An 11,026-nucleotide genomic window follows, 5' to 3' on the forward strand; every position below is an offset into this window, starting at 1 on the left:
CTCCCATCAGCCCCAGCCAGTAGAGGCTGGAATCAAAGCTTGACTTCCTCAAGGACCTTTCCTGAAAAGCCACTTATATCTGCAGAATAATTATTCTGGTGTTTATTAGCTCTTGACGTGTGCTCTCTGGTGGTACCCTAGTTTCAGTCCATCTTAAATTGAAATGGATTCAGTTTAAATAGAAATGTCTTTACAAGCTCAGTTGTCGCAAGCAACTGGAATTGTGCCTGAACTTATTTTTTATTAGTCTATTTTTCTGTTTGCTTCTTTGTTTATTTAGGGCTTTTTCCAGTGTGGTGTATTGACTTCATTATGTTACTTCACTTCTGGAGCTAAGCATTTTGTTGCTGTTAATCAGTCTCTGTTCTGCTCCCAGCCAGTAGTCTTGGCTTAATTCAAACTGTGGACTTCTTGTAGAATTTTCTGTCCCTGGAGATGCATAATTCCTCTTGGGTTAAGCTGTGTGCCTTTTGCCTGCCTGCTTCTGACAGATCTCTTAATCAATCACAGGCTGCAATTACTCTCTTTCTCTTCCCAAGCAAACAAAATGTACACGTGTATGTGTGTGTGTGTGTGTGTGTGTGTGAGGGAGAGAGAGAGAGAGAGAGAGAGAGAGAGAGAGAAGGGATAGCAGCTTCTATATTGTCATGCTTAAACTGCTTTTTGGACTGGTGCACAACCTAATTATATTTATAGCATGCTTCTGAACTGCTACTGCCCATGCTTTAAACATACAAAATTGCCTAGTTCTGAGTCTTCTAGCTCATTATTGACTACAATGATGGGCAGTTGCTGTCAAGGAGGGGCATGGGAGTGGAGCCACTGGAGGGGGAAGCCTTTCCAGGCTTCTTTAAAAGCCCCCAGGTGATGCTAGTCCAGGCATAGGCAAACTCGGCCCTCCAGATGCTTTGAGACTACAATTCCCATCATCCCTGACCACTGGTCCTATTAGCTAGGGATGATGGGCGTTGTAGACCCAAAACATCTGGAGGGCCGGCTAGTCTCTGGGTGAGGCAGCACCTTTTCTAATAAGGCAAGCAGATCCCACTGGGAGCTGCCCAGGGTTTTGTCTGCTGTGACTGGCAGTTATTATTACATCCCCCATGGACCCCAAGCCCCACCAATAGCTCTTCCTGAAATGTTCCAGGCAGCTCCTGTCCCTTTCCTTCACTCTTTATCTATGGAAAATCAGGCATGCTTGAGTCTCTGAAGGAAATGGAACATGTAGCTTTAGCATGCCTACGGACCAATCCTGTGCAGCATTAGGTCACTGTGCGTAGAATTGTAAGTCCCAGTGAAGTCCCTAGTGGTGCTCACTCTCTAGTAAACCTGCTTGGCAGCGCAGCCTTTTATTAATTGTGTGTGGCTGTCCCTGTGTGCATTGCCCAATTTATCTCTGCCATGTTCCTGTTATCTTCTGCATGTCTCTCATTTTCCATATCATATCCATCCATTGCTCTTTTCTCTTTCCTGCTGATCTATTTTCAGACCCTGTGTCTGCCACACAACACATACTGTCACCTCTCCTGGAGCCTTGCTTGTTCTTTTCTTCAAGGACTTCTGATTTTAATCTGCCTGCTTGTTAGGTATTTTGACAAAAGACTCAAGACCAAGTTTAAAAACAAGAGAGTTTATTATAGAATCTGAAAAAAACAAAACAAAAAAATCCATTGTGGAGGCATGGCAGATTTTGTACAGAGTGCTCTTTCAATTTACAGCACACACAGATCCACCTGGAGCATCACCCACTCAGCAACCATCTTTAACAACAATATGCTCCTGGAGGGATGGTCCCAAATTTTGGCCAGTCAACATGTACAAGACACTTTCCAGGAAACCAATGTCTTCTGGTGCCAAGATAGCAACTTTAAATTATGCTAGATCCCTCTTGTAAATAATAATTAAAAAGTGAATTAAAAATAGATATATTAACTATGAGCCCACTCTGGCAACGAAGTTAAGCAGGGAACTGAGCTGTGAGAGGAGTCCTTGGTAACTTGTGTTTTTTTTTAAACAACTCTTTTCCCCAATTGTGATGCATTGCAATGTGTGCAGAATATTATTCCTCACATCTCTTTATTTGTATTGAACACTGCACAGTATATTAACAGGACTGAAGAATCTCAGGCCTGGTGGTTGCATTTGGGCCTTGTGCCATCTCTGTTTGGTCCTGCTCTGCACCCTACTTGGGTGCTTTTGCCTGACTGTGGTATGTGCCTTTGAGCTGTGGTAGTGTCTGTGGGTGGGAGATGTGTGTTGGTGTGCAGAAACCTCTGGTTTTAGTGTGACTGGAATGGACCCTGCTGTAGAAAGATTAAAAGTTGCATCCATTTCTCAATCCACTTTTTCCTATGGCCACACCCACCACTGTCTTGAGGCCCCTTTAGAGTTGCCTGTGATAGAATGTGGCCCTCGGGTTGCAAGAGGTACCTCATCCCTGACTTATAAAACCTCAGAATATTAATGTATATTTTTTATTGTTGTTGGCAGCTTCCTTTTGTAGTATCCCCCCCCCCCCAATAAAAGCTCGAGGCATAAATAGTAGGCTTTTAAATCTGGAATGTCTTTGATGCCCCTCTCCATTCATCAATAGGAAGATCTGTGGGGAACTCCAATTACGATTCATCCAACGTCCCAGTCTGATTCTTTTTTCTCTTTTAAATTGTGGGCCTATGCTTTTGAAAAGAGGATCACCTCGCTTGCAGTCATCTTCCTAACTCAGCACTTCCCTCCCTCCCCCATTCCCTTACCTCATTTTGGCCGTTGTTGTATCTGTGCACTTGAGTCAATCTAAAACAGGGAGTGATTGCAAGGTGGACATTTTAAAAAAGCTGGGAAAGTTAATACCGCACTTTGCATCCCTGTACTCCGGGGGGAAATGCTATAGCAACTCTGTGATATTTGTGAGTGGAACAAAATTCTTCTCTTATGAGGATCCTGCTTGCCAGGGGCTACATGTCCTGGGACATTTGAGCATCCTACTGGAAGAGATCGTTGTGATGAGAAAGATGCAGAAGTACAGCCCTTGTATTTCAGACCAGTGGTTGTGGTTTATTTTTTGGTTAGCATTTTTGTGTATCTTTCTCCCTGTCCCCCATGAAGTTGTGTCTCTGCTCCCTTACTCCACTTTGTTGGTATCCCCCTGGGCTTTGAAGTCTGCCGGCCGAATCTTCATCTCGACCCTCTTCAGGGAATAGGTTTTACCGTGCCATCCGTACCAAGTAATCCCATCTGTGCTCTTGTTGTGCTCTCCATTGCGGTAGTAAACCCCGTTCAGGTTGGAGTCTGTACAGCAGTTGTACCAGTAGCCGCCTGTTGAGAAACAAAAGTGGAGAAAATCTTTTGATCTGTCTTCGAAAGCAGTGGGTTTGGAAACTTTTCGCCTCCAGGGAACCCCCTTTTGCATTGACATCTGCCATCATGGGACCAAGCAAATTGCAAAGCATTCTGGGGCACACACGGTTTCATTAATGCATTGGCCTACCCCTGAGCCAGAGGGTCAGGTAGCAGGCAATGGGAAATAGCTTTCTCTGCCCACAATCTAGGAGAGCCATTGCCAGTTGGCCTAGACTAGGTATAGGGAACCTTGCCCCCCACCCGGTACATTGCTGAACTGACACTCCAATCACCCCAGCCATTGGCTATGCTTGCTGGGGCTGCTGGGAGTTGTAGTTCAGCAACATCTAGAGGGCCAAAGGTTCCCCTGAATTTGATGGACAAATAGTCTAACCTTTTATAAGGCAGCTTCCTATGTTCCTGTTTGCTCCAGAAAGTGCTTCACGTATCACATTTTGTAGTTCTCATTGTTCTTGCAATGCTTACAACTTCAAAGCAAATACAGTGGTACCTCGGGTTACATACGCTTCAGGTTACAGACTCCGCTAACCCAGAAATAGTACCTCTGGTTAAGAACTTTGCTTCAGTATGAAAACAGAAATCATGCTCCGGCGGTGCGAAAGCAGCAGGAGGCCCCATTACCTAAAGTGGTGCTTCAGGTTAAGAACAGTTTCAGGTTAAAAACGGACCTCCGGAACGAATTAAGTACTTAACCCGAGGTACCACTGTAAAGGTTTTGGAAATGTTTCTAAATTGCAAAATGGCATTCAGCCCTGTTCAGCTAAAACTTAGTGTAGGAGGAGGAGCCCATCTACATGCTTACCTTTGCGTAACAGTGCACAATGATCCACGCACTTGTCGTTGTCCTTGTCCTTAGTGCTGAAGGCTGTGTTGTTGTGGTACCTCAGGGAGTCATGTGGAATGTTGCCACTGTAGTTGGCCAAGAAGAGGCGGTAGCTGTTTAGCTCGTTGCCCAGAGTGAAGTGGTTGTACAGAGCGTAGCGGATGTTGCCATTCCAGTCCTGCAAGGGTAAACAGGAGGTGGATGAAGGTGAAGAGGAAACATCTTCTGTTAGCAAATTTATCTAGGAAAACCGTTTCCAGGAATGTATGCACCTATCCCTCCTTGCAAGGAGTGCCATATCTTCAGGCATCCATTGCTCTTTCAAATGGATGTGATGGATACCTGCGTAGGAAACGATACGGCTGTTTCCTCAACATTTTGCATTTCATTCATGTGTTCAACCACAGGGCATCTTGTCTGCTAGCTCCACTGAAACTACTTCTCATCTTGTTCATAAGCTGAAGGTTTAGAATGAATAGTGATTTTGGAACAGAGGATGCTTTAAGCATTTAATTATAGCTGACTCCCTTCAGCAAAACCTCTCACTCTGCCTGCAGTTTGGCAAGACTTCCAAAGGAAAATACCTCTGTAGTTGTGGAGCAGCCGCTGAGGACATCTGGGTATGTGCCCTTGCTTTTTGAGTTTAAGGGCACTGTTAAAAGGGCATAATGGAGGGTGGGGGAGATATCTGACTTGCCTGTGTACTGATGCCTGTGTAAAGCAGTACCTAGAAATTGCAATACAGTCGTACCTTGGATCCCGAATGCCCTGGAACTCAAACATTTTGGCTCCCAAACGCCGCAAACCCAGAAGTGAGTGTTCCAGTTTGTGAACGTTCTTTTGGAACCCAAACATCCGATGGGGCAGCCAATCAGAAGCCGCAGTTTAGTTTTTGAGCATTTTGGAAGTCAAACGGACTTCCGGAACAGATTCCATTTGACTTCCAAGGTTCGACTGTATCTCAAATTGCTGTTGGAGACTGCTCATCCTTCTAATTTCCTCAGCTGTTCAACATAGATAAATTACCAAAAGTTAGCCTGGTTTTTTGAAATCATTCCCTTACCTCGAGCTCCACACGCAGCATTGTTGGGCGCCGGGAAAGCCTATGGATGTGCTCATTTCCCAGCCAAAAGTCTCCCTGGATGCTGCCAAACCCTTGCTTGTACTGCTTCCAGTCCCGGCTGAAGGAAATCAGGCCAACTTTACGCCTCTGGATGACTGTCCAGCCTCCTCCGTCGGTCTCCATGTCACAGTATACCTGAGCGATGGGAAAGAGTGTTGATTCCAGTCATTCATGGAGACTAGGGACTGTCCAGGCCCCTTTTGGGGAGGGGGCATGTATTTGTTGTTGCCAAATTGGACTGAATAGTTCAGTTGATTTGAATATCTGTTCTTCCCCCCCTCTCACCCCACAAACCATATCAGTATGAATATAAGTGAAAACATGTATTATTGGTAGAAGAAGAAGAAGAAGAGTTTGGATTTGATATCCCGCCTTTCACTCCCCTTCAGGAGTCTCAAAGCTGCTAACATTCTCCTTTCCCTTCCTCCCCCACAACAAACACTCTGTGAGGTGAGTGGGGCTGAGAGACTTCAAAGAAGTGTGACTGGCCCAAGGTCACCCAGCAGCTGCATGTGGAGGAGCGGAGACGCGAACCCGGTTCCCCAGATTACGAGACTACCGCTCTTAACCACTACACCACACTGGCTCTCAATGGCAGAATAAGGGATTTTAGGCACTGGGTAGCAGCATTTACCATGAGGTCAGCTGCTTTTTAGTTTAGGAGAGTTGTTCTCTGTGATGCTACAGGTGGAATGAAGCTACTTTCTCGGAAAGCCATTTTGAGTACCAAGAAAGGGAAATCCATGAACATCAAAATGTGTTGTTGTTTTTTAAATAATAATAATAATAATCCTAAGTGTCATTCTTTCAGTCCAGGAATCCTGGACAGTTTTCCCTACTGCTGCCATTCAGCCCCATAGATTGGACCATTGTAGAGAAGCTCTTACCAGCACCCCTAGAGGGTCACCTTCTGTGGGTATGGAGGCTCAGAGAGAGCAAATGTGTGCTCCTTCCGTAGGAACCTGTCCTGAAAGCTGCCCAAAGCTGCCCATCTGGACTATAACTGGGGCATAAGTAAGTCATACCATTGTTTTAAGATTTCTTACTTGCATTTCTGGCGTTCCCAGGAATTCATCAGGGAGGAGTCTGTAGACCCCTGAAGTTCTGTAATTTCTCTGATAAAGCGATGAGCAGTCGTACACAGCATCTGTGTCAATGGAGGGGATGGAATGGGAAGCAACAAATGTTTAGCAATGACTGACGAGTATTCAACACCCCCAACCCACAAATTGTGATAAGTTCTTAAGTACAGCGGTACCTCGGGTTACATATGCTTCAGGTTACATACGCTTCAGGTTACAGACTCAGCTAACCTAGAAATAGTGCTTCAGGTTAAGAACTTTGCTTCAGGATGAGAACAGAAATCGTGCTCCAGCGGCAGCAGGAGGCACCATTAGCTAAAGTGGTGCTTCAGGTTAACAATTTCAGGTTAAGTACAGACCTCCGGAACGAATTAAGTACTTAACCCGAGGTACCATTGTACTTTTGACACATTTTTATTAAATGTAACCATGCTTATGTTACAGTTCCTCCAAAAACAGCATGTTAGTTTTAAACTGTTACGTTGCAATATTTAGTGAAGCCTCCCTAGAATTTCAAAGCCAGAAGGGGAACCCTGAGACCATCAAGCCTCAACCACCTCCAACATTAACCTGTGTGACTGAGACAGCCATGTGCTCCACAAATAAGAGGACAGCTGTGTATCTCTTCAGGATGCTTGCAGCTGATGCCTTCCTCAAGCAAGTGAGCCAAACTGTGTTCTACTGGTGAATGAAGCCATTGCCCAGTTTGGGAGAGCTAATAATAAAAATTTTATTATTTATACCCTGCCCATCTGGCTGGGTTTCCCCAGCCACTCTGGGTGGCTTACAGCACATAAAAAATTGTAGAAGATTAAACATTAAAAATTTCGCGATACAGGGTTGCCTTCAGATCTGCATGATGGTGGCTGCACTCTAGAAGCATTTCCCAAACCTAGTAGGCTGTTTCAGCAATTGATTGGCACACATGGAATCAGGAGGGCCATCCTGCTTACAGAGAGACCTACTCAAGTTATTTTTCTCTTGTCCATATATAAGTATAGATTTTGGGCACTAACGACTCCAGCCTTCTGTAACCCTCAAAAACACAACCATTGAACAGTAAGGACTTGGAGCGGTATCAGGCTAGCAGAAAGGGAGGCTCGCTCAGTGGCACAAGGGGGATTTGATGGCTTTGGCATGTGCGCCTAAACGCCCCCCCCCCAAAAAAAAACATTCTGAAATTATGCAAACATTATCCTGATTAGTAAAGAACAAAGAACCAGAATGGTTCAGTAACCATAGTATTGAACTTTGGGGACTTAAGGTTCAGATCCCAGCTCGGCTGGGTGAGTTTGGGCAGCTTACAAACCCTTAGCCTTGACTGCAGCTGTAAATTTGACCTAATAGCAACATATCTCACCATGGTCTTTTAAAGGTGAAAGAGAAATTGTTTTAGCAATGTAGCAGAAGTACTTGTCTGTTCAGAAATGGCTAGTGCAAGAGCTGGTGTAACCAACAGACTAGGCTACAAATCTAGAAACTACAGGTTTGAATCTCACTTTGAATTTTCTAGGTAGCCTCAGGGCAGGCATTCTCTGCTGCATGCTTTGTCCTGCAATAGGGGCATATCGCACCCATACCAGCCTGCCTCACAATAATTTACTATAGCAAGATTGTGTAAAGTGACCTGAACACTCAGAAACAGCACTTCACAGATGCTGAGCAGTAGTGTTACTACTTCTGAGTGTGAGAGAACCAGTTTCTCCTCCAAAAACTTCTCTTATTGCAAAAGCCCCCAGACTGAAGCAATGGGGAATAGCAAATACAGTTTGCTGCCATTCCGCAAAGCCCAACGTCTTGATCTGATAGGATGGCCATGCCTGGGACAGCTTCCCCGGTTTGCAGTTGTGCTCTTGGGCAGACGAGCCAAATCAGCGCATCTGACATGTTTGGACTATGCACGGTCTGTTTTCTGCATCATAGCCTGCTCCCACTTGGAAGGTACATTCCCGCTCCGGCGAGCGTATCAGCCTTTTTGGAAATGGTTGCTTCCCTTTCCATGTTAAGAACTGAACATCCAGCTGCTTCAAGGGGAAGGGAGAGGCCCTTCCCAAGGTTAACTTTTATCCATCCTGACAGGTGTAACAGAGTGCAAGGTGAATGATTTCCACCTATTAGGAAAGATTAGGTGCCAACTGGGGCTTCTTTGCGGCCAGCAATTCAAGTCCCTACGTGGCTGCCTTCCACATGCAGTGTGGCCTTACCGTGCCTGTAATAAGACATGTTGTGGTTTAATAATTTTTTACCTTGAAGGCACACTCTGGGCTATTTATGTGAATACTGCGAAAACCTCAGTGTGAGGATTTTTCCCCCAGGTCACACTTGTATGTAGCTTGGTTGCTCACAGTTGACGGAAAGAGCTGCTTCCAGGCGACCATGCCTAGAAGCTAAGTTGAGTTGATTATTTATTTCACTGTAAACCTCAAATGATGAACCGGCTAGTTAAAAGGTGTGTTAGTAAAAGTGTGTATGGCTATATTGGCCCCTGTGGGAAAAGGTGATTAGGTGGTAACCAAGGTCATGTTACTCAATTAAATCAGATGAGCTTTAATTGATTATTGGGGTGGAGTTTTTAAAAATATAGCTATACATATAGTGTTGAAGGAAAATTCGTATTTTCTTTTAGGGAAGGGCTGCGGCTCAGTAGCAGAACAACTGCTTTGCATGCAGAGGGCAGCAGGTTCAATTCTGGGGGTCTCCAGGCAAGGCTGGAAATTAGTCCTGCCTGAAATCTTGAAGAGCTGCTGTTGGTCAGTGTGGGCAGTATTGAGCTAGATAGTAATCTGACTTGGTTCTTTAATTTTGAATGGTGCAGATATATATGTAAAATATCTCACAACATTCCCTCTTGAGTGAGCATAAAGGTGGGGTGCCTCTTTGAAGAAGACGCCATCCACAGTTTTCATGCAGGCTTTTTTCTTTTTTAAGCATTTTGTCATTGAGCTGAAATGCCTTTCAGTTTGATTTACTGAGGCTTTAAAACTATTTAATCCAACCAGTTTTTGTTAAAGATGGCAATCCTAGCGTTCATGCATCTCAGGATATGACTGCTCATATTCTCACACAGAGTTCTTTGTTTGAAATGACACATGTGCTCACAACCTTCCCTCTTTCCTCACACACCGCTTCTGGAAAAAAGCATGAATGGGATCTGGCTGCACTTGCCTATCTTTAAGCACACACAAAGACAGAGAGACCATAATCTCAATGTAGGACTGTCTCTCCTCACTTTTCTGCTGGTATTCTAAAGAGCGGTTGTGTTTTGAGCGTCTGCAGGTCTTACATGCAGAACAATGCTATTATTACCGTATTTTTCGCTCTATAAGATGCACCAGACCACAAGACGCACCTAGTTTTTGGAGGAGGAAAACAAGAAAAAAAATATTCTGAATCTCAGAAGCCAGAACAGCAAGAGGGATCGCTGCGCATTGAAAGCAGCAATCCCTCTTGCTGTTTTGGCTTCTGGGATAGCTGCGCAGCCTGCATTCGCTCCATAAGACGCACACACATTTCCCCTTACTTTTTAGGAAGGAAAAAGTGAGTCTTATAGAGCAAAAAATGCAGTATTTAAAACATTCAAGCTCTCTTGGAAATGAAATAGTTGAACAACTCAAAAGCAAATACACAAGATTGTGGTCCCTTTCAACTGTTTAAAAGCACCTCTCCTTGGGTGCATTTTGCCCAGCTTCTGAGGTTCTATTTTTCCATGCATTTATTTGCCATACCGCTGGTCCCCCTTACCTGCGGATGTTTGCGTGACAGTCTGAGCTGCCTGGAGCTGCACGATGCCCAGCTGGTTGTTCATCTCCGAGTACTTCCCTTCCACGTCATTGAGGCGCAGGTCCATCTGCTTGAAGCTTCCTTCCAGCTCCATCACCTGCATGATGGCATTTCCCAGTTCATCCTCCTGCTTCTTGCTCAGCTCCTGTATCAAGGTGGACAGGTTGGCCACGTGCATCTTCAGCTCCTTCAGCTCCTCGCAGCAGCCTAGGTTTTTGGGGTTCCCATTGATCACCTTCCTCTTTGGAGGTTTCTGCAGCCAGGCTGGGTAAACGGCCAAAGAGATGGTTACTGCACATAACCAAGCCATCTGAGTGCTGAATGTGGTCTGCATGCTGTGTCTAGGGATTTTTCTTCTTCTCTGCTCCCCCACTCACTTGGTCCTAGGGGTTGCTTCAGAAATTCTTATCTCCTGTCCCAGGAGGAGGAGGAGTTGCTTTTTTAGTTGAACTGTATTTGTACAGATGTTTTCTGTAAAGCCAAAGCTATTGTTTCCCTCTTTCTCTTTCTCAATGAACCAAGTCTCTCAAAGGTGGATCACTCCTGTCGGAGTCTCTGCTCTCGAGAAATGTGTGTGCCTCTCCCTCGCACACCGCATCTTAATATCTATTGCTTCTGGGTACCTCCCCCCCCCCTTTGCAGCCCATACACAGCCTGCTAAGCCACTCCCCACTCATCTGCTCATATCAGGTGGAAACAAATACTTTTTAGGGCTTGTTTGCGTGAATGTGGGAGGGGGGTTAAGGGTGGGCAGTTTGGAGGCTTTTTCTGTTCAACTTTGTCATTTTCTCAGATTTGGGAGTGGGGGGAGTACAGGGAAGTAATGGGAGTTGCCAGTAAATGCCTCCTACTGGATTTTAG

The 11,026-nt window shown here is 45.1% G+C and overlaps 2 protein-coding genes across 6 annotated transcripts in view; one reads left to right on the forward strand and one right to left on the reverse strand.

Moving 5' to 3' along the window:
• Positions 1-2,009, forward strand: part of MTOR (mechanistic target of rapamycin kinase) — a 49,522-nt gene extending 47,513 nt beyond the window's left edge. For all 5 annotated transcript variants that reach the window (XM_081017916.1, XM_081017919.1, XM_081017918.1 and 2 more), the window contains one exon: positions 1,489-2,009. In XM_081017916.1, coding sequence (XP_080874042.1) covers positions 1,489-1,564 — 76 coding nt within the window. In that variant the 3' untranslated portion in view covers positions 1,565-2,009. The remainder of the gene's footprint in view (positions 1-1,488) is intronic.
• On the reverse strand, positions 1,615-10,795 carry ANGPTL7 (angiopoietin like 7). Its single transcript, XM_081018000.1, has 5 exons — positions 10,127-10,795; positions 6,350-6,450; positions 5,244-5,438; positions 4,160-4,358; positions 1,615-3,312 (listed from the first exon to the last, which is right to left on the reverse strand). The coding sequence occupies exons 1-5, from the start codon at positions 10,497-10,499 to the stop codon at positions 3,119-3,121; spliced, it is 1,062 nt and encodes a 353-aa protein (XP_080874126.1). The 5' UTR covers positions 10,500-10,795; the 3' UTR covers positions 1,615-3,118.
• Between the last annotated feature and the right edge of the window lie 231 nt (positions 10,796-11,026).

Source organism: Podarcis pityusensis (genome assembly GCF_964106645.2).
Source record: "Podarcis pityusensis genome assembly, chromosome: 8".
NCBI classification, from domain to species: domain Eukaryota; kingdom Metazoa; phylum Chordata; class Lepidosauria; order Squamata; family Lacertidae; genus Podarcis; species Podarcis pityusensis.